We start from the raw sequence: 22,691 nt of genomic DNA on the forward strand, positions 1-22,691 counted from the left end.
GTCTTGCACTGTCTGTTGTCTGATGTTTGAAAACTAAGATATCCTTTATTTTTCCCTGTTTTGTCGTATTTATATTCAGCAGAATATTTATTTTTAACACCTGGCCATTTGGGACTTGGCAAAAATGTGTTTTTGGAGCATTTATGATAAATATGTTCCCAAATACTATAAAACTGGAAATTATTGGAAAATTTTAATTACACTTTCACAAATAATTCACTAAATGTGGAGGTGTCCATTTCATTATTTAAAGTTATACTTTGCTCTTTAAAAAGAACTGCTTTTTATTTATTCAGCAGATATTTGAATGTTTACTGTTATTTTGCTCTTTAAAAAGAACTGCTTTTTATGTATTCAGCAGATGTTTGAATGCTTACAAATACAACAAAACACTTTTGTCTTCAAAACTTGCAAAAGCAAAGAAGCATGCAGATAATGGCGTCAAAGGAGTAAAGGCCAAATCACTTTGGGAGCATAAAGGAGGTGGCTGCTGCTTGGGCAAGGAGGGATAAAGGATATGATCCAAGCCTTTCTTAAGGAGAGAGGTCCTTGAACTGATGCATGAAGAGTAAGTAGCAGTTCAGCTGACAGAAGAGAGGGCACATCTGAGGGGGTTGGGGAGGAGGATGGGTTAGGATGTGGTGGTTGACTAGATACGGTTGTCAGTAGTGATTGAGAGAAAGGCCATTTTCCAGCGTGACCTACTGGCTTGGTTGGTTTTCTGGCTGCTACTGATACGAAGAAAACAGGAGGAGATTGTTTAGAGAGAAATTTTTATTCAATTTTTGAACATTCTAATTTCAGAGTAACTGGAATATTTATTTGGAAGTAGCTAATAAAAAATTGGATACAAGGAATTGATGCTCAGGTGCAAGAACTGAACTGGAGGTATATATTAGGGAGTTATTTGCATAGTTAAACCAGAGGTAGAAATAAAATATCCTTGGAAAACTAAATAGAATGAGTACCAAAGAGGAAGTTAGAAATATTAGTCTTTGAGTAATAAGTTATGAAAGAATTTGGGGAAGGAGGCAAATGTAATGACTAAAGAGACAGACAGGTGTTTCTCAATCAGAAATCACATAGGGGACTTGTTAAAGGTACCAATTTCTAGGTTCCACGTAGACTTCCTGAATTTGGATCTTGTTGAGAGGGGGAATTAGAGAGAAGCTGATCTGTGCAAGCACTGAAGTTTGAGAACTAGTGCAGTAGGAATAGGGTCAGGATAGAACAGTATCATTGACAGCAGACCAGGAAGGTGTTTCAGAGACTCCTTGGCTTGGTTAACTCATGGTATTAAAAAGGTCAAGAAAGAGATGATGCTGACTTGAACATTTCTTAGGCCAGAGGAGAGGAAGAAGGACTTTTGAAATATTTTTCTTATTATAAAAGAATTTATGCACATCTAGAAGATAAAACACACAGAACTGCATCTACCCAGATAAAACCAGTGTTTGTACCCATCTGGTATATGTTCTCTTTCATATTTGCATATATAAATACACACATGTATTAATATAGATTTTACATAAAATGGGATAATGTGAACATGCTGGGACCTGCCTTATTTTATCTAATAATCTATCGTCTTTCCATATTGAAGATATTTGACATTTTATGACATTAAAAAAAATCCTAGTTGTCACATGAGTCGCCACTATCATGAGTTTAGTCTGTATCCATCATAGTATTTCCTTGGCGTGTACGAACACACACATACATGCATGTTGGAGTTGTGTGTATATATAATTCTTTTTTTAAAATCACAAGTAGAGGGCACACTGTTTACACTGTTCCATAATTTGCTTTTCCCCTTAATATACTGTAGACACGCTGTCACATCAGTATGTATTGCTCTGACTCTTTCCAGCAGCAGGGTGATAGTCACGTGAATGTATTATAATTTATTTGAATTGATGGACTTGTAGATTATTTTTGGTTTTTTCATCCTTTTTTGTTTTAGTGACTATTCTTTCACATATGTCTTCACAAATTTTGTGGAAGTACTTATGTAGGATAAATTTTAAGAAGTGAAACCGTAGGATCAAAGGATCAGTGTCATTTATTCCAAGTGTCCGATACCTGTTCTCTGTACTCTTTATAATACTTGTTTCTCGAGCTTTCATTTGTCGTCTTTTACATTCTGCGACATTTCTTAAAACTTTCTTGGTTGTTCCAGTTTTTCAGCAATATCTGTCCTATTCTCTTGCAGCTTCTCAGGGGGTTTAATTTATTTCATGGTATTGTTTTTATATCCTGTGGCTTTCCTGAGCTCTAGCAGCTTACTTTTCAGTTGTTGGCCTTGTGTGTTGGTACTTTCTTGTGTATGATCTGCTTTGTAAAAAATTATCCAGGTTCACTTTAATTATTTGACTGTAGAGAAACATACTTACTTATACCCTGTTTAGGACTCTTGTTTATTCACCCAGAATAGGACACAAAACAAACAAACAAAAAAACATTAAATGAAAAGTTTATTATTGTATCATAAAGGTGTTCTGGAGAAAATACTGCATTTTTGCTCCTTTTGTGAAATCTGTCTAAAACTACATTCCTTCTAATTTTAAAAGATGGTGGCAAAACCCTGCTCTGCTACTTTCAGCCCCCACCTGTCTTTGTATCTTTTCCAAAGATGATTTTTGTTTCTTTGCTTTACCAGAACTGTGAGTCACACCATCTCATGTCAGATTCACTTTTATAGACTGTTACGTAGATATTCTCTGATTTTTTTTTCTTTATGAGATAATATTTTGTTTATGTTTTAGGTTAAACACAAAGTGATAGAGTAAGATTCATCTCCTTTGTATTTTTCTTCAATGAAGCAGAGTGTAAATGTGGAATTAAATTTAGTTTCTTTTTTAGGAGTATGAATTCTGAGGTACTATGCTAAAACTGGACAATATGCATTTTGGGTGGTGTGATTATATTTATCTGGACTTTTTTTCCTTTCTTTAGTGTATTTCTTGTGTGTGTGTGTGTGTGTGTATGTGTGCACGTTTAATGATTCTTCATAGGTCCATACTGGATTCTTTAGTACTCAGCCTTGAAAAGGGAGTACTGTTTAGGTCTGCTGTTGAGAAGTATTACAGGTGATGAACTGGGGTAGTTCAAGGTGTGAAATGCAGGCTGTTGCCTCAGAGCCTCCAGCCTCCCCTCCCTACTTGTAACTGTTTCTTCCCTCAGGCGCTTGACCTGTCGCACCGCCCCCTTCCCATGAGGTACCCATGAGGTAGTGGTCAGTTTCTTCCCTTGTAAAGCCTCCAGTGAGTCCATGTTTCACCTTTGCTCATATTGACTTCAGCAGCAGCTGCGAAGGTTACTGCTGTTTCCCACCTCTTTTCCCAACCCGCCCTTGCAGACAAGGTTAGGAGTCAGAGGAAGTAAGGATGCTCTGTGCGGGCCCTCCGTCCTTCCACACTGTGTTGTATCATCGTGGGAATTAGTCTGGGTTCTGCTGTTGCTCTCCTGTTTCTGGAATCTGGAGCACTCCTCATTTCTCTCTACTATAAAGTGTGATGAACAGCTTTTCACATCTTTATTACGCAGGAGATGAGGGTGAGAGCCTGGGGGCTGAAGTGCGAAGATTTGGGATTTGCATCTCAGCTCTCTACTGCTTACTGTGTGGCCTGGTGAACTGTTAATTTCCCCTTGCCTCCGTATTTCTCCTTGTAGAATGGGGGTGCGCCTCTGTCGGTCCGAAGGATTGTGTGTGGGATGTGCATGGAAATCTCTCAGCACAGCACTTGGTGCGTTGCAAGCTCTCTTAGAACCCTAGCTGCTCCAGGAGCATCGTCTCCTTTGATGAATTCCCAGAAGGAGAACTGTTGTATCATCGGGTAGGAATATTTTCAGGGTTTGGAAACGCACTGCAGAATTGCCCTCCAGAAAGGTGGTGCCGGTTTACTCAGGAGATGAGTTGGAGAGTTTCACTTCTCTGAAACCCTTCTGTTGTCCCCTATATTTTACATATTTTATGTGAAGTTTGAAGCAAGTCCACTTGCCTCTGAGGGTTTCTGGCAATTGAAGAGAACATAGTGGGAAAAAAAAGGAGAGTGAGTTGGCCTGCGACAAAGACAAGGATTATTTTCTTGCTTTGGTCCCATAAACCTTTATATTTACATCTTCTTTTTCGAGTTTTGGTCCTCTTGATCATTTTGGTCCATAAGTAAATATTTTAATTTTTCTTTTACCTATATTTTATAATTCCCAAAGTGCCTTCTATAGATTATTTTCTATTTGATTCTTAAAATAAACTTGTCCAGTAAGTATGGTAGTATACATCGAGGTAATATGCATGGAGGAAACAGATCCAGAGATACGGCAGTTTACCCAGGGGAGGTAAAGCTAATGAGAGGTACAGCGGGGACACGCAGGATACTCGTCTGCATCCTGGTCTGTTAATCTCTCTCCTGTGCTGTGGGGGCCTCCTTGGCCTTTCTGACAGCCCCTTCGAGTGCAATTATTAATCAGATTTTATTGTTAAAGAGACCATTAGGATTTAAGAATAGAATATCGTTATAATTCTTTGTCTAAAATAGAATCTAGAAATCTCTGAAGGGAGGTGCATGTATGCATGTGCACACATACTTCAGTTTTATCTCTGTAGTGAAAGAGTATAAAATTACAGCTCCACTAAAATTTAGTTTTTTTTACAGTTCTGCTGGGGACTAGGTTGAAGTTTGGTTTTGCATATAAATCTCTTAATCGTGTAAATTTATATTAACCAAATGTCTTGAAAACCACAACTAGGTAATTTTTGAACTTAGTTATTGGGATGCCGTTAAGATTCCTATATAAGAGATTTCTTTTTATCTGATATTATTTGATATGTACAGATTTCATATTCTCATTTGTATATTGTCAAACCTTTCTGTCCAAGAAATAAAATGCCGAGCGCATTCACAGTTGTTGTAGGAATAGCGTGACTTTCAGGAGCCATGATGGCTGGGATTCCTTTAGTAAAATTCTTTGTTTTAGACATTAAAAGATTTTCCAAATATTTCTTAATGAGGCTTTTAAGTCTTTCCTAATTTGTAATGACAAAAATGGCAATGAAATTGACTAGATAAGGGTAAACTATGTCATAATAATTTTGAACTTAAAAATAAGGTTTTAAAATAATATTTATTTTGGGGGGGTAATTAGGTTTATTTATTTATTTAATGGAGGTACCCAGGATTGAACACAGCACCCCAAGCCTTCTCAGCAGGTGCTCTACCACTGAGCTATACTCTCCCCGCTACCTACAAACAAGATTTTTGTAAAATTTGGTTATCTCATTAAGATACCAGTATTCACATATTTTTCAAATATCCATGATGGATTGCTTAGTAAATTTTTATGTCTGAGAATTTTTGTTTATGATTTTATTTTATTTTTTTAGTGACTGAATGTAAGGAAGTTATTTTAGGACAAAATGCTTGCCTGAATCACTAAGACTAACAAATTATTTTCTTTTTCTTGTTTTTCTTTAGGTGTTTTATGGATTAACCCTTCATTGATTACAACAGCTACATAGTTATGGCGACCTTCCAGACTTTCAAAAACAGTCGCATGAAAACTAGAGCATCTGTCAGAAAAGTAAGTTCACTGTATTAGATTCTTTTTAGGGATAGTTTTAATGAAAATGGTGACTTTTTTTTTTAAGTCAAAGTCTTGTGAAGCAGCTATGCTATGGTATTCTTGTTTTAAAATGAATCTCATTATTGAAATTGGTAACAAAATATTGCAAAGATTAGCATATTTGAAATACTGATATGGAATCCTGAAGACAATGAACTTTATTTCCCAAAGACCACGCTGTTTCCTTATTTCTTCTCAGCCGATTACTTTTCTGTCCTCTTTTTAGCAATGTAAGTATCAGGTGTGCGTTTTCTTATATAGCTTTGCCCCCACAATATTGCCATCCATTCATTCATTCACTCACTCAGCAAGTAGGAATCTGAGTGCTGCTTATATGCCAGGCCCTGTGCTGGGCATCGGGTGGATAAGCAGTAGTGAGCAAATCAAATGTGATTCTTGAACCTTTCTGCTTTCTGGTCTGAGGAAGAACCTCCTCTCTTTTTCTCTCTTAAGATGATTAGGTTACCCTTTCATTTCTTGACATTTTTGTCTTTGCCAAAGCTTTGAGGGTGTTTCTTGAAGGAAGGGAGAACAGATACTGGAGGGTGGTTAGCATCTTTGCTAACCTTTTTCTTTAGGCTTCGTCTTCTGCGTTGTGTGACACTGCTGACAGGTCCCCACGTGTTAAGATGCTCTTTGACTTCTTTCATTACAGCTGTTTTCCTCTCTTCTCTCTTAAGACTCTTGTCTCCTTTGCAGGTCTTCTTTCTGACTTCTAATCGCGAGTGTTCAGACAAGCTTCTAGGCCTGCTTTTTCGTTTAGTTACTCCTTCAGAGATCTTTGGGTTTGACTGCTGTGAGAGTGGTTGTCAAATCTACAGGTGTCTACAAGGTTGGAAAACAGAAAGTAAACTTAAACAGGGTGGTAATTACATTTTTAAGTAATATACCCCGTGTATTTTCAGGTACCTTTAGACTTAGTAAGTCCACTTTTTAATTTGGAAAAAAAAGGAGTACAATAAAAGCTATTTTCTCTGTATTTCTCCTTTCTGTAAACTGTAGTATATTACACATTTTTTCAAATGAGCAAGGGGACCCATAGCTTTAAACTGACTGCTTTAAATTAATAATTAGAACTAAGAAATATATATGCACAAAATACAGTAGTGAGCTAATGACTTTGTTCTTCAGGCATTATACTATGTGCCTCTTTGACTAGAATTTACCAGTATATTCCTGAGATAAGGAGTTAGGCTCCATCTGAAGCTTTATACTATTAATTGAATGTCTTTGTTACTCAGCACATTATTTGTATTAGGCACACGATAAAGAGTTGACTTGAATTAAATACTTAGAAACCCTTTTAGATAAAAAATATGTGAATCTAAATATTTTTTTAAATTATTTAAAAAAATTTTTTTCCTTCTAGTTTTATTGAGATATAATTGACATACAGCCCTGTATACTTTGTGGTGGGGGTGGTAATAAGGTTCTGTTTATTTTTTTAATGGAGCTTCTGGGGAAGGAACCCAGGATCTTGTGCTTGCTAAATACATGCTCTACCACTGAGCTATACCCTCTGCCTCCCTGAATCTAAATATTATATACTTGTTATATGTATGTGTGTTATGTATACACTTAATTACCACTTTTGATACCTTTACTTGGTATAGTTGAATGACAAAGACTTCCCTATTGGCTAATGTGGAAATTGAAAGGTATACTTGAATTCTCTAGCTTTCACTTTACTTTGCATTAAAGATACAGATACATTGAATATTTACTGAGAATCGAGTATTATGAGAATCAGAAAGAGCTATACTTCCTACTCCATTGATTTTTCCCTAACATTTTATTATGAAAAATTTTGAGCATATAGAAAAATTAAAACCATAGTACATCCACATATAAACCTGCATACCAATCACCTATATTTAGCAGTTAATATTTTTTCTTCTTTCTATGTGACTGTGTGTGTGTGTATGTGTGTCTATGTATTCACTTTTTGGCAGAACCGTTTAAAAGCTAATGAATGGTCTTTTTTTTTTTTTCTTAACTGTATTGTAGTTCATTTACAGTATTGTGTTAGTTTCAGGTTAACAGCTTCAGATGCGTTTCCATTATAGGTTATTATGAGATACTGTGCTCTCGTTATTACGAGTTTCCTTTGCTCTACAGTAAATCCTCGTGACACTTAACTGTCTTAATGTCTCTTTCCCCCGAACACTGGAGCATGCTTCTCCCAGGAATGACAACATCCTCCCACGTAACAATAATACCATTATCACATCCAAGAAAGTTAAATATAATTCCCTTATATCTAATACCCAGCCATACTAAGACTTCCTTTATTACTCCTAAAATGTCTTTTATAGTCCCTCCCCCCCCAGCCCCACTCCCACTTTGGATTCAGTTGTAGCTCCTGTTGTGTTTGATGGTGACAACTTACTTACATGTTTTTGGTCTGAAAGAGTACCCCCCCCCCCCCCGCCTTTTTTTCTTCTTTTTAATTCAAGACTGACTTTTTGGTTAGGCCAGGCCAGTTTCTTGTGCAATGTTCTATATTCTGGATTTGTCTGGCTGCTTTCTCACAGTGCTAGTTAATTTACTCTTCTCGCCTCTCTATTTCATGTAAACTAGAAGTTAGGAGTAAAGGCATAAATTAGATGCAGGTTAAACATTTTTAGCAAGAATACTTTTTGTAGGGTGATGAGAGGACAGAATTTCAGGTTTTTCTAAGATTAATGATGCAAAAATTGGTTAGTTGATTAAGGTAGTAACTGCCAGAACTCTCCATTTAAAAAGTATATATTCTGTTTTTTATTTAGCATATAATTTTTGGGATAATACTTGGTAGTGTGCAAATATCTTATTTTTTCAACTTTCATCTAATATTTTGGCTTCCCTTGATGAATGACCCTTTCCTGAATCTGTTAGTTCCTGAAAGTTATGCAGTGGTGGTTTTCCTAATTTTATTATTTCTTTTACATAATTAACTGGCATTCTTTTTAAAGGAAAGTTTTCCCTCATCAGTGGTCCAGATTCTTGTCTCATGACAGCAAATCTTTTTTGGAAGATCTGTACCAGTTATCTTGTAGAATATCCCTGTATTCTGAATTCATTTGTTTCCTCTTGTGGTTAGGTTCAGAAGGAGCTCCTCAAAGATGATGTTGTGATCGTTCCACTTTGTCAGATCAGAAGGTGCTTATTGTTAGGGCCAGGTTTGACCAGGTGGTTAAGGTTGAAATCACCAGACATCTCCAATATAAAGACACATAATCCCTTTGTAATTAATACTATTAATAAGTAATCTGTAGGGTGATGCTGCAAGGCAGTGTATCTTGTTTCCTGATAGCTTTAAACCTACTGGATTAAGATACATTGATGATCTTTTCCCAAATCAGTAATTACACTGAGAGTTACAAATGGAATTTTCAAATTTTGCCATCCTGTCCATATTTATTAGCCAGTATTCTAATATAAAGAAGCACTCTCTCCCAACCGCTACTCTCTTATCTGTCTCTTATAACGGACTCATAATTTAAAAAAAATTCAGTTGTTACACTCCATTATCACTATTATTCTTTTAATGCTCAGATTATCCCAAATTTGGCCAATAGGAATTCCTTCAAGTTGGTTTCTGTGTTTTTATGAAATAACCCTGTTTGTCTGCACTAAGATGTTCCAGCCACACTTCATACTTTTCTGCCTCATTCCTGGAACCAGCTGTTTTTCCAAGGAGTTCTAGTTCTTTTAATTGGTGAGTGGTATTTAGAAATCAAAATCTGGATGTTGGGTGTGCTCATTGTTGCTGAGGGTCATTGCTTCTGTGATCTGTCAATGGAAAAACGTAGTACATACGTTTAAAGAATCTTGAATTCATGTTGAAAGTTCAGGTTTAACATTACTTTTTCTTTTCATAATTACTCTGATTTCATATTTGCATCTCTTCTCTTAGAATGAAGATTTCTACAAATTTTTAATTTATTAAGATTAGCAGACATTTCCTGAGTTCATATGGTATGTGAGGTACTGAAATCTGGGTAAATGAGTAAAAGATAATCTCTAACCTCAGTAATTTTGTTTAATCAGTAGGAAAGCCAAATGAATCTGAAAACAGTAATTGTAATATATCGTGATATAGCTTAAATGATCTTAATGAGCAAATAGTACGGTAGGAACTTTGAAAGAGATTTATTATGACTAAGGGGTGGGAAAATCCTCACAGGTCTCGGGATGGGTAGGGTTTCTGCAGGGAACACTGGGGAGGAAGGGCGTTTCTGAGAGAAGAGCAGGCTAACATATCAGCAGAAGGAGAATAAGGTAAAAAGAAATTAATACTCTATTTATGTCCAACGGTAACACTCATTTCTTCGTGTAACTTTTTCCTTCCTCAGTTTCTTTGCACTCGTGACATTCTTCTCTGCCGAATCTGAAATGCCTTCCCTCATTTTCATCACATAGCTGCCTTAAGACCCCTGAAAAGCCTCATTTTGGGTTACTATCTCTTTCTTTTTTTCATCTCCAGTTTGCTATGAGAACAGTCACGTTCTCAGCGTACCTTGCTATAAGCTTCCACATCATCTTCTTATATAGATGGTGGCTTCTGTTCTGCCAGTGATTTGGAAATCAGGTATGTGCTCTGTTAGGTTTCAGAGCAGGGTGAGAGTAAGAGAACCTGGCCTCGTGATCTTCCGGCAGCTTGAATGCCTGGACCATGGTGTGCGTGTTTTGAGCATGTGAGCTCTGCATAAGCCTTTTGTTCTTTCTTCCTCTCAGCTAAATTGAGTTCTGTTATATCAAAAGGTGTCCAGTGAATATTCATTGGAGAGTTAGTGACCCTCCATTTAATCTATCTCTAGGATCTTTTACCTTGTCTTAGAATCAAATAAATTAAGAATATCTTTTATTTTCAGAGCTTCAGTGAAGATGTGTTCCAGTCTGTAAAGTCTTTATTACAGAGTGAGAAGGAACTATGCAGTGTATCAGCAGAGGACTGTTTAAAGCAGGATGAACGTGCCAATTTGACTGAGGTTGGGCATACTTCTCTCTCTACCCTTTCCTAATACAGCACAATGCATTTGCATGTATCTTGGTAGAACTGTGTAGTCTGTTTTGTTTAAAATGCCTAAAATCTCTGCATATTAATACATGTGTGAGAAGTACCTGTTTAAATATCCGTTATCCTTATCGCCCTAGTGTATTATAATGAACACATTTAATTCAGTGCACAGGCATGACCGACCACTCATTGGGAAACAGAGCCCTGTATTAGAGAATTTCTACTATGTTCAGAAATTGGGACTTCAATACTAAAATTTTCTCCTTTGAAATGAAATATGTATTTATTTATTTCTTATATTGTTATCTTGGTGGTTTAAATTCAGTGCTTTGATTCAAAATGAAAAAGTAGTGATACATTTATTTTGAAATTTAGGTATTTACCACTTAACAATGGGTATAGAACTTGCTCACCTGTTTCTCTGCTGCATCAGTGTTTCCAATCTTTGTTTGAATATATTAATATAAAAAGGAGTAAAAATTTTTCCTACAGTATAACCATAATCCATCAAAACATTATTTACCTTACCAAATAAGAGTGATAGAGTATTGAATCATTGAAGCTCGAAACTGATAAATATGTTAATTAAAAAAATTTTTTTTGAAATCAAGGTTCTAATAAATACTCTTGATTATTATTTTTGGGAATGATTTTCTTTCATGCTCCTTGAGAAAGTATATCTGAAGTAGTTCCACAGGGTGGTGAGCACAGCTTTCAGTCCTGTGATGTTCTCTGACCTGAGTCTCTTCTTCTGGTGTCAGCTCGGTGCTGTGGCTCGTGGCTCTTGTCCTCTTTGTTGCCCCTTTTTACTTCATTTTAGCAAAGCCAAGCCACCCCTAATCTCCTCAGCTGTTGCCCAGCATGATAAGTCTTCCGTGTCCTCTGCCCTCAATTTCCAGCTGTCTCTCTTCGGCTTACGTAGTGCCCCTCTGAGCCCACATTCCTTGATCGATGGGAAATGCAAAACTCTGCTGACATCTTCACAACCCCATGTCAGTGTATTTTCTCTTTGTGTTCAGTAAAAGGAAACCTGAAGGAATTCGGTCTCACTTTAGGGTGTATAAATCCCAAAGTACCTTTTTGAAGAAAGGAAGGATATTGAGTATTTGAGTGTGTCTGTGTTATGGAGTGCCTGCGATGTGTGCTGGGCGCTTTGCCCACATTGTCTAATTAACCCTCACAACTGTGGGAGGGGAGGTATGTGCCTTAAGTTTTACAGATGAGGAGACAGGCTCCTGTAGGTTAATAATCTACCTAGACACCTGAGAATTAATTAACATTTCTATGAAGTAGTACCTGTTATTGAGAGTAAAGATTCTGGAATGACCTAAGACTCTGACTTGCTTTTGAATCATCAGAAAGAGATCAAAAATATATCGAGTGTTGTTTTATATTTTAACTATGCTGTTTTCCTTTAATTCTTGAGAATTAATTATCCATATTGCTACCATTTAAGTATTTCATATGTTTAGTCGCAGTATTTGCTTATTAAACAGTTTAACAGTGATCTTCAAGTGGACACAATTTTTTCTTATGATGTCAGAGACATAGAGGGAATATGGATTTTTAGAATAATACTTTTTTCGGGTTATAAAAGTGTACATAGTCCATATAGAAAAATAAGAACTACTGAAAGCATAAAAAAGAAAATGAATTAATGCTGTGAATTAGGAAAGGAAAAAAACCACAGGGGGAAAAATAGAGAAAAATAAGATTACTTATAATTCCATCATTGATAGTTAACCACTGCTTAAAATTTGACATATTGTCTTAGAGTATTATTTTCCATCCATGTTTTTAAAAATAAGGCTGAAATTGTGTGCACACTCCATATCATTTTTCTGTAGCTTGTCCTTTTTACTAAATAATGTGACATTTCTTCAGGCCATTAGATTTTCTTTAGGGAGTTAATTTATATAAACTTCTGCAGAGAAATCTCTTTGTAAAGGCATTGAAAGAAATAAGTGATAGTATCACAGAGGGTCAGTTAAGAGGTAGGTGGGTTTGGGGGTGCCCGGGGAAAGCCTCTCTGTGGAGGTGGCATTTGGGTTGGAACTTGAAGAAAAGGAGGAGCTTGGCATGTAAACATCCAAGGAGCAGAGATCCAGATTGACGGGGCAGTGCTCTGAGGCCCTTAGGCAAGAACATTCCTCTGTTCTAGACCCAGAAAGAGGGCCTGTTTGTATGAATGAAAGTGAGGGAAAGTTGGAGGCACCCGCTTACCCAGGGGCCTCTGTTAGGACTTTGCACTGAGAAGCCAAGAACGGTTTTGACAGGGAGGTGACAGGATAATTCCTGGGGCCAGGTGGGAGGGGATTGGAGTCGTGCAGGTGAGACGTGGAGGCAGGGGAATGGAGAGCAGTGGGTGTGTGAGATCTGTGTGGGGCCTGGAAGTGATGGAACTTGCTGATGAAGTGGATATGGGGAGGTTCAGGAGCCTCATTATGGAGCCAAATCTTTGGTGAAAAGCCTTTGTGATCATCTTTGAAAAAATTTATCATCCTCTCTGGGGCAGTCAGCATTTTAATCCTTTTTTTTTCCCTGTTTCTCAGTTCTTTCAACAGTCTAATTGATACAAGACTTAAGAACTCTAATGGAGCTTTATTCCTTTTTTATTCAGGTCACATTTCTAGGTTTTAATGAAGAAACAGATGCTGCTCATATACAGGTAAGATCTGTTTATTGAGCTGGAAAGAAGTTATTTGAAAGAAATTCTGAGAGCATAAAAAATTTATCTTATTAGTCCAGAATTCACATTAAATCCTTTTTTTTTAAAATCATTCCTGTTTAAACGATGACATTTTGAGATCAGCTTTTGAGTGTGCCTTGGACATTTTCACTGAGTATTCTCGTAATGGAAAGCAGTTTTAGGTTAGGAGACCACAAAAAAACCGTTCATCTGAGAAGGCTGCAAACCACAGGCTAACTTTTCCTCCATTCTGTCATAATATAGAATATGAGACTTGTGTTTTTATTTTGGTACTTCTTATAATCTAACTTCAACAGTCATATTCTTATATTTTTAATTGAGATAGAGTTAAATTTAAAAGCTAAAACTTGTAAAAAAAAAAAAATAATGGTTAGCTAACCCAAAACTTTTAGCCTGTTTAATTTGGGCCGGTATTTACAGAGGGACTGAGAGTTAAGTCAGGATCTGCCGAGGAAAGCCCCACAATTGTGTGGAGAGGAGGCGAAGCTGGTGTAGATGTGGTAGGCGTCCTTTTTCTCACCTCGTGCTGCTTCTTAAAATTTGTGGTTGTCCTGGGTTTCCTTTTGTGGCAGTGAAGCGTCTCCTAGGAGGAGACAATTGTAGTGAATTTCGGCAGAGACAGCTGTAATTCATTATTCAGCATTACTTTACTGGAAGTGAGAAACTGAAGGACATTAAGGCATAGGATTGCTGTCACAATAAAGCTTTCTCGCACCCCAGAGTTTTTTCCCTTAGTGTATTATATGCCTCTCCCAAATACAGTGACCATTCTATCGCACTTAAAATTAGAATGTTGGACTCTTGTCCGTATTCTGTTAAGTGCTGAAGTGCTGTGTGGATACAATGATATAAAAAAAGATTGGCACCAAGCATCACGTAACACAGCTGGAAACCCTAAGTGTGTGGAACCACTTGTTTTGTATACAAAAAAGAGGGGAAAGTCTCAAAGATGAATCAGTGAGAAGTGATGTAAATCTGGAAAACCTTTTACCTGGTGTTTTAACAGGATCAAAAGGGATGACCCAACTTACTAGTGAAAGTTTAGCTCAAAACTGGATCTTTCCGTCACAGCCTGTTCTTCTGACCTATAGACTGTGCACAGAAATGGTGGGATGTCTTGGGCTCCTGGGCGCATGTGGACACAGGAGGGGGACTTGGCACTCAGAGCCCAGACCTCATAGCTGTCACACCACTGGGTGCCCCTTTACGCATTATGGTGTTTTCAAAAAATGTTACTAAAAAGACAGTTCTTTGGCACGTACTTTTAAAACATTAAATTCTCAAATTCATATAGCTGTTTTTTTTTTTTTGACTGTTTCCACTATTTCTATTTCTATGTTTGAAGGTTTTATTTTGTTTCACTTTTATACCCCTAATTCCAAGAAAGTCTAGTATCCATTGTCATGTGTTGTGGTAAACCTGCTTTGTTTTTTTTTCTCTCAGTTGAGAATGTGATCAGCTTCTTAGGTAAAATTAAGCACCAGAGTGTTGATCCTTAAGTCCATAGCAATACACTGTGGTGCAGATAAAAGTGTGTTTTCTTGTTCCATTCTAAACGAATAATGTGTGTTGGGTGGTGACAAATGGAAACTCTGTTGTGTGTCTTGATTGTGCCTCGGCCTGAAGGAAACAGTTTAGGCAGAAGGCACAAGAGAAGATGTAGTCCTGAGAACATAAAGCTGAAGAAGGTTCCAGAGTATCTCTCTCCTACTCTGCTTCCCCTTTAAGAATTACTGAGAAAACCATGTTTATAGAGGAAAGTGCTCTATGAGGGGTCAGAGATGTTAATAATTCTTTAACTGGGCAGAAGAGTAACATAAAAAGGACAAATGAGAAGAAAAACAAAGACATTTTCTTTTCCTTTACATCTTCATAAAATTTTCATTAAAGTCTGATATAATACCTTAGAGAGGGAAGCAGAAAAAGACTTGGATTTTACAGGCATTTAACTTAAGCTCCAAAAAGGTATATTCCACAGGCAAGAATCCCATACGGAAAATTTGATGGTTAAACTTGAGGACTGCAGGTTGACGTTTGCAGCTAAAAACTGTTGAATGCCTGATTGTTACAGATATGTGAGGTACCGTGTACAGTTTTGTTATAGCTTGGTATCATTATGTTTAAAAGGCTACAGAAATAGCCACTTAAAAATACTTCAGTGTATTTTAATTTTGAATTTAAAAAAAATTGATTGTGGCCAATAAACTTCGTATGTTAACTATTACGAACTGGAAAATTTATTAACTAGTAGACCTTACGATTTTTGTACAGGCCACATTAGAGGAACTTTCACAAAAGTGTTACGTTACAGTGTTATTTATTGTTTTATTGCTCTGTATTAGGATTTAGCTGCAGTTTCTTTGGAGCTTCCAGATCTTCTGAATTCACTGCACTTTTGCAGTCTAAATGAAAATGAAATTATTTGTATGAAGGATATAAATAAGTCATCAGATACAAACAGTGGTCCTATAAACCAGGTAACTTTTATATATCATTTCTAGTGCATTTTGGGGGACAAATTTTACAGTGACATTTGAGAGTATTAAACTTTTAAATGCTTGGATGAAGTTTCTTTTTGTTTAATGTTATCTGACAGAAAAAGGATTCATAAGAAATCTAACTCATGAAGTTTTGAAATCAATAAAGGAAAAGATAATTTTGGTCATAGTTTAAATTAGATTTATCACGTGTGAAGCTCCATAAGTGGTATGCAAGTACATACTACTTCTTTTCTGAAATATTATTTCTGGATTTCTTGAACTTCTACCAGAGTATACATCATAGGAATTTTCCCTTTTATGGCCCATTTCCAAGTTTATGTAAATACTGTGTTGTATGTTTTAGAGAACATACTTTAACTCATTTTCTCGTTAAAAAAATTTCCACGTACAGTGGCTGTCTGAAGATGTGTTCTTTGTTTATAAACAAACATGTCACCATTTTCAGACAGATCATTAGTGTTACAACATTGAGCATTTAGCTCTTTACCAAGTGTTAATTGGTTGATAATACATCAAAGAAAAATGCTTTGCATGTTTTCCCTCCTAAAAATTGAATTATAGGCTTAAAATTTGGATTACCTCTTCCTTCATGTATAGAAAGTACTGTGTTTATTTTGAGGTTTACAGATAAAAGTAGAGTTGCTCTCCTCCTTTTCATAATTATAGTCTCCATTTATATTTACTTTGTTCTGTTTGCTAGGATATAAGAGGTGGGTAGCTATTTTATCTAATTTCTAGTTTTTTGAATAAGTAATTTGTCAGTATTTGCATTTTAAAAAATATAATTTAAATAGCATACCATTTAAACATAGTATGTATGGAAAAAAGTCTGTTGACTTCTGAATCAAAGCTATAAACATTATTGTAATTTGAAATACTGGGGCAATTCTGGTAAAGGGAGGGGACAGCTCTTTTATAATGGGAGAGGATGTGGAATCCGGATGAAAGCTACAGGAAGATGGGATGCAAAAAGCCTGGAACCTGGTTGGTGTACTCACGCAGTTCTCAGTGTGGCTGGTGAACTAGGTGGATGATGAGATAAGAAAAATCACAGGGCTGTCCAGTCACACGGGAAAATGTAATTGCCCAAAGGAATGGATAAGTAAGTTCCACAACATTCAAGGAGACGGAATAGATAGAATTTGAATTCCTGGGAAAGAGAAAGATGGGAGAAAAAGAGGTTGAGAAGTGAGAAGAACTGTGGGGAAAGAATGAAGAAAAGAAACACAGCAAAATCAGGGAGCCTTTCAGGATGCATGTGCTGCTGCTTTTTTTTTTATCTTCCTGAGATTGGGTTATTTCTAGGCTTCATTTTCAGGGAACATGTTTCATTTTTCTGTATCGTATATTTTGAAAATAAAATGATTTTCATCATATTTTATCTTTCCGAAGAGTCATCATTCTGGAATGCTTTGTGTCATGAGAGTGTCACCTACATTACCAAGACTCAGAGCTGATTTTATCTTTAGTCTCCTAAGTAAATATGCCACTGGTATAAGATACACCCTGGACACATACGTGCATCAGAAGTGCCAGCTTGAGGCCACTAATGAAGATGATGATGACACTAACCAATCAGTATCGTCCATCGAAGATGACTTTGTCACTGCGTTTGAGCACTTAGAGGAGGAGACTTCAAAGCCATATAGTGATGGTTTGTTCTTTACTAGACTTTTTCTTGAAATAGGGGAGTAAGGTTTAAAGTTCAGTTTTAACAGTTTTAAGACAGGCTTGGTTCAGTTGAAACATTTTAACCTTTTTTTCTGATTAAGAAATTAATTTTCTCGTGATTTTTAAGTTCATCATTACCTGGTTTTTGGTTTTGCTGTTTTTCTTCTTGTTTAGTTAGTACTGTTCATGTACTGTTTACCTCATTGCCTTAAATGTTTGGAACATGCCTAAGTTCGAATTTGAGAAGAGTCACCTAAATACTAGTATTTCTAACATGTGACAATGTGCTAAGCATTCCATAGCCCAGGTATTCCCAGATGTGGGGCAGAATGAAAATATTTTAGTAAAAGGTGTAATTGCTTTTAACTATGACTGGGGATGAATCTGTTAAACAACGTAGTGTAGGAGACACTTACGATACGAGTAAGCATTTCATGCTTAATGTCTACTTATTCCCATTGATTTAAATTAATTAAAAAAATCTATTCAAGAATATTTTATTCATGTTTTTCTTTTCCTGTAGGAATAAACGTTACTGCACTAAGGAGCCAGTGTGATGTTGCTTCACAGACTATTTCTGGTCACCACTTAGAAACCCATGATTTGAGGGTTCTGGTTAGCTCTGGGCGACAGAAGTCCTTGGCTAAACCTTCAACTTCTCTAATAAACGTCCTGGAACATAAAGAACTGCCTTCTGTGAAAACTTCAGTCACAACATCAATTTCTGAGGCTTGGGTCCAGAGGAGTTTCTACAGATCATCCACTGCTTCAGATAAAGTCAGTGCTGCGCAGACAACGTTGTTTTCTCCTTCTCCCGCCTACTCGTCTGAGTCGGAGAGCTCAAGTCCAAGTCCTGTTATTTTCTTGGATGAAGAGGGCTATCAAAAAAGTCTGAAAGCAAAACTTGAGTTACCTAAAATTCCGGTGATGAAAGATGATATTGAGGATTCAGACTCAGAAGTGAGTGAGTTTTTTGATAGTTTTGACCAGTTCGATGAACTGGAGCAGACTTTAGAGATGGCTTGTCCATTTCTAAAAGATCCTGCCACAGGGAAGCCACCACAAAAGAAAGGGCACAAACATGAAAAATCTTGTTCTGTAACCACTACTATGAATCCTCAAAAGTTCAAGTCTGATCGTCCAGCTCTCCCAGCTAATGTAAGGAAGCCAACTCCTCGCAAACCAGAATCCCCTTACAGTAACCTGTGTGAGGCCCCAGATTCTCCCCGCCTGGTGAAGGCCTCGGGGGAGGACAGTGGCCTGTTCAGCCCTATTCGATCCTCTGCCTTTAGTCCTCTTGGAGGCTGCACGCCTGCTGAATGTTGTTGCCAAGCAGCTGCTGGTGGCAGTAGGATTCCTGAAAGTCACGATTCTGTTTATTACACCTATGAAGATTATGCGAATAGCATTTCACGTGAAGTACTGGGCTCGGTTCTTCACCCCCGACATCCTAACGCAGCATCAGACGTTGATCGTATTAAAAAGGGGGAACATAAAACTGTAGCTCTCAAGCGTGGAAGCCTTGATCACAAAAGTCGATCTAAAAATAAATCCTCAGTGATTAGGGATGGCATTCAGAAGTTTGCAGCGGATCTCGTGGAAAAAAGTTTTGGCAGTGCATTTAAAGACTTGCAGAAGGGAGTCTCTTCGTGTACCAACGCCCTGTGCCAACTGGCCGTCAAACTGACATCCTCCGTTTTTCAGATGGCATTTAACGAACTGAGAAGGCAGCGTGCGTTTTTTCTGAAAGAACGAGCCATTAGCAGTCTGGCTAACTTTTTGGTGAGTGAAGCTTTCTCAAATGCTTTGAAAGATTTGCAGTACGTAAAGAAGCAGATCTTCACGAACACCGTGGCGAGGTTCGCCGCAGATCTTGCTGAAGAGCTGGTTTTTGAAGGCATCATGGAAGTGTGTCAGTTTTCATACCCTCCAACTTCTGCATCTCCACGGGGCTGGTCATTTGACTATGAAGACAAAGTCGTGAAGTCCTATGCAAAAGATCTGTCTGAATCTGTCATACAGGAAGCATTCATCGAGCTGTCTCAGGTCGACGTGACCTTTACAACAAAGGCAGCAGTCAGCGTTTCTACAGATAACGTGAAGTACGTGAGTGCAGAGCACGTGGTGCCACCGACACAGGCTCCCACGTTTTCCCCTTCTTTTAACGGTCAGACAATTATGGCGACGAAACCAATGCAGGAACATAAAAAGGAATACACAGTGCAGCAGGCCTTGTTTTGTACTTCTGGAGTTGCTACTTCTATACCCGTGCCCTTGGCAGGAAGCGCCCTCCTCCCGTATCATGCTTCATCTAGTGCGCGGCAGGCAGAGTCTCCCCCATCATCTGATGCTAGTGACTTGCATGGAGATTCCCCCCAAGCAGGTGTTACCACAAAAAACAAAGAAGAGGAAGTAGCTTGTCTCAGAAATATCTGTTTACCTTCAGAACACGATCCAGGTGACCAGAATGTTGTTAAGCCAACTAATGATTATACGGAAATGAGAAACCCTTCGAAATCAACCAGCGATCCTGTGGGTGTTAGCAACTTTTCTGCAGCAATGGTGCACACAATAGTCAGTGAAACTTTAGAGTCAGTGATGTCACTCAGAGTTACAGAAACAGTGCAGGGACACACAGGTGGCTTAACTACAACAGTAAAGGGGAAGACCTCTCCTTCCCCCTGTGATCCAGCAGCGCTGCAACAGAGTGAAGCCAGCAACAAGGACATGTTTGCTGATCGACTATCTAAATCTATTATTAAACATTCCATAGAGAAAAGCAAATCAGTGATCCCAAAGGTAGATAGAAATGGACTAGACAAAGAAGGCTTGCCTTTTCCTGGAGAAGAATCACGGCTGACTTTGGAAAAGTTCCCCAAATTTCGTGAAGCTCAAGATCGTTTACCTCACTGTTCACATTCTGCAGGGAAGGACTGTGTTTCTGGCTGTAAGGGTTCTGCGGCTCATGAATTCTCTTTAGAGACACTACCACCTTGTCCAACTGTGGCAGGTCAGAAACCTGATTTGAAGGAAATAACTAAGGGCAAATCTGTGAAGAAGAGTAATTTGAATAATACAGCACTTGAGTCCTTGTCTCTGGGGCAGGAAACCCCCTTTCCCCATTCACATCCTCTCTCGTCCACGGTGCTTGCTTGTACAGATGGTTTGCAAGTGGAAGACAAACAGAAGATCACAGATGGAAACGTAATGCCCGATACCCCTCCGTCAACTCCTCTAGGACCATCCCAGGCAGCTTCCGAATGGGATCTCAAGAAGTTGACCAAAAAACTCAAGGGGGAATTAGCAAAAGAATTTGCGCCTGCGACACCACCCTCGACACCTCACAATTCATCTGTTGGTAGTTTGGCTGAAAGTGAACAAAATCCTATAGAGAAAGAGGAGTTCATGCTGAAGCTCATGCGATCCCTTTCAGAAGAAGTTGAGAGCAGTGATGGTGAGGAGCTCCCGGAAGTGGACGTGAAGTCAGAGCCCTTGGGGAAGAAAGTTCAGTTTGCAGACGCCTTAGCCACGCACATCATTTCTCTTGCCACCGAAACGGCAGCTTCCCATTTAGACAATAAAATAATTCAAGAACCCACGGCCCAAAGCCCTCGCTTGAACACGCAAAGTCAAAGAAGTGGATCACCTTCCTTTTTGAATTGCTCGGATGAGAATTTACAGACGCTGTGCAGCTTTGCAGGTGATATGGCAGCAGACGTCATTACAGAAGCTGAAAAAATAGCCAGAGTCAGACGTTGTCTGCTCTCCAGGCAGAAGAGGAACAGTTGTTACGTTGATGGTGACCGAGATGATACATCAGCGGAAAAGCTGGACGTCGAGGCTGTAGCACACCCAAGAGAAGTCGACCCGTTTATTCTTTCGTTACCACCAAATTCTTGTATGTCAGGTCTGACCTACAAGTATCCCAGCTGGGAAAGTGTGACAGATGAGTACGCAGGTCACATTATCCAAATACTAAAGCAGGAGGGTGGGAACAGTGAGTTAATAATGGATCAGTATGCGAATAGACTCGCTTATCGGTCTGTGAAGTCAGGATTGCAAGAAGCAGCCAAGACAGCCAGAAGGAAGTGCAGCTCGGCAGCGTTCCCCATGCAGAGCTCACAGACAAAGACCAGCGATGAACTGTTACTGTCCCTAAGTAAAGAATACCAGCAAGAAGTCGATAAAAAAAGACACAGCAAGAGAGGTGGCGGTTACCTCTGTAAGAACCAAACTTGTGAATGGACCCGGGATCCGCACGGAAGCGAGGGCTCTGAACTGTACAGGTTTTCAACTTCTCTCGCTCACAGCATAACGAGGGATGTTACAAGAGCGCTGAGGGCATCTCCAGTTGGCTTGCCAAAATCCGTAACAGATTCTTGCCTTGATGAAAAATACGGCTGTGATGGAGACACCGAGTCCCATGTGGAGCCAGACTTTCCTAGGCCTCTTGGGCCTTCCTCCCAGAGTCACAGGTTTCACCCCAGTCCTGGCAGCTTGAGCGCTGGTGGCTACGGAGGGAACGTCGTTCAGGCTGTAGAGCAGTATGCCAAAAAGGTGGAGGGTGACATTTTAGAGCTGAGTCCAGGGTCTGCAGCCCCCCACACATCGGAGACCACAAAAGCGGCTGAGAGGATCACTCACGCAGAAAAGTTGTCCCCTCTGGTCGGTCAGGCTTGCCGATACTGTGACCAGAAAGAGCTCCAGGACAGCACTGGACATTCCTCTCCACACTTTCCCAGACGGGATTCCCTTGCCAGCAGTCAGCCTGTTTCTAATTCAAAATTCAGCAACCTCTGTCAGAAATCTAGAGTTTTTCATCTGGACGTCCCTCAGATTCACGTTGACCTTGATAAGAAGACAGTACTGGCTGAGAAGATAGTTGCCGAAGCGATCGCAAAGGCAGAGAGAGAGCTGAACAGTGCCAGCCTGGTCGCTGATAGTGGCATCGGACAGGATGGCGTCAGCTTTGCCGAGAGCCTCACCACAGAGATAATGACATCGGCGATGATGAATGTCGGACATGCTGTTAGCAGGTGAGTTTCACGTTTCTTTTGGGTCTTACGATAAAGTGAAGAGTTAACTTGATCATTTAAGTCTTAGGTCCTGTTCAGAAAGATGAATATTTTTTAATCCTAAATTAACAAAAAATATTTCCTGCTGTATTAGTATATTGTTTTGTGTC

At 38.6% G+C, this 22,691-nt stretch overlaps 1 protein-coding gene across 5 annotated transcripts in view; it reads left to right on the top strand.

Annotated features, from left to right (window-relative positions):
* The window catches only part of AKAP11 (A-kinase anchoring protein 11), a 47,267-nt gene that overhangs the window by 7,034 nt on the left and 17,542 nt on the right, over positions 1-22,691 (top strand). For 3 of the 5 annotated variants that reach the window (XM_031466057.2, XM_031466056.2, XM_064493124.1), the window contains exons 2-7: positions 5,475-5,580; positions 10,479-10,595; positions 13,245-13,292; positions 15,677-15,811; positions 17,228-17,489; positions 18,030-22,542. In XM_031466057.2, the coding sequence (XP_031321917.2) occupies positions 5,521-5,580; positions 10,479-10,595; positions 13,245-13,292; positions 15,677-15,811; positions 17,228-17,489; positions 18,030-22,542 (5,135 nt within the window). In that variant the 5' untranslated portion in view covers positions 5,475-5,520. Of the gene's footprint in view, positions 1-361; positions 569-5,474; positions 5,581-10,478; positions 10,596-13,244; positions 13,293-14,936; positions 15,415-15,676; positions 15,812-17,227; positions 17,490-18,029; positions 22,543-22,691 lie in introns of those variants that run through there. The other 2 variants (XM_031466055.2, XM_064493125.1) reach the window with 2 other exon arrangements.

The sequence above is a fragment of the Camelus dromedarius genome, chromosome 13 (assembly GCF_036321535.1).
Source record: "Camelus dromedarius isolate mCamDro1 chromosome 13, mCamDro1.pat, whole genome shotgun sequence".
Taxonomy (NCBI): domain Eukaryota; kingdom Metazoa; phylum Chordata; class Mammalia; order Artiodactyla; family Camelidae; genus Camelus; species Camelus dromedarius.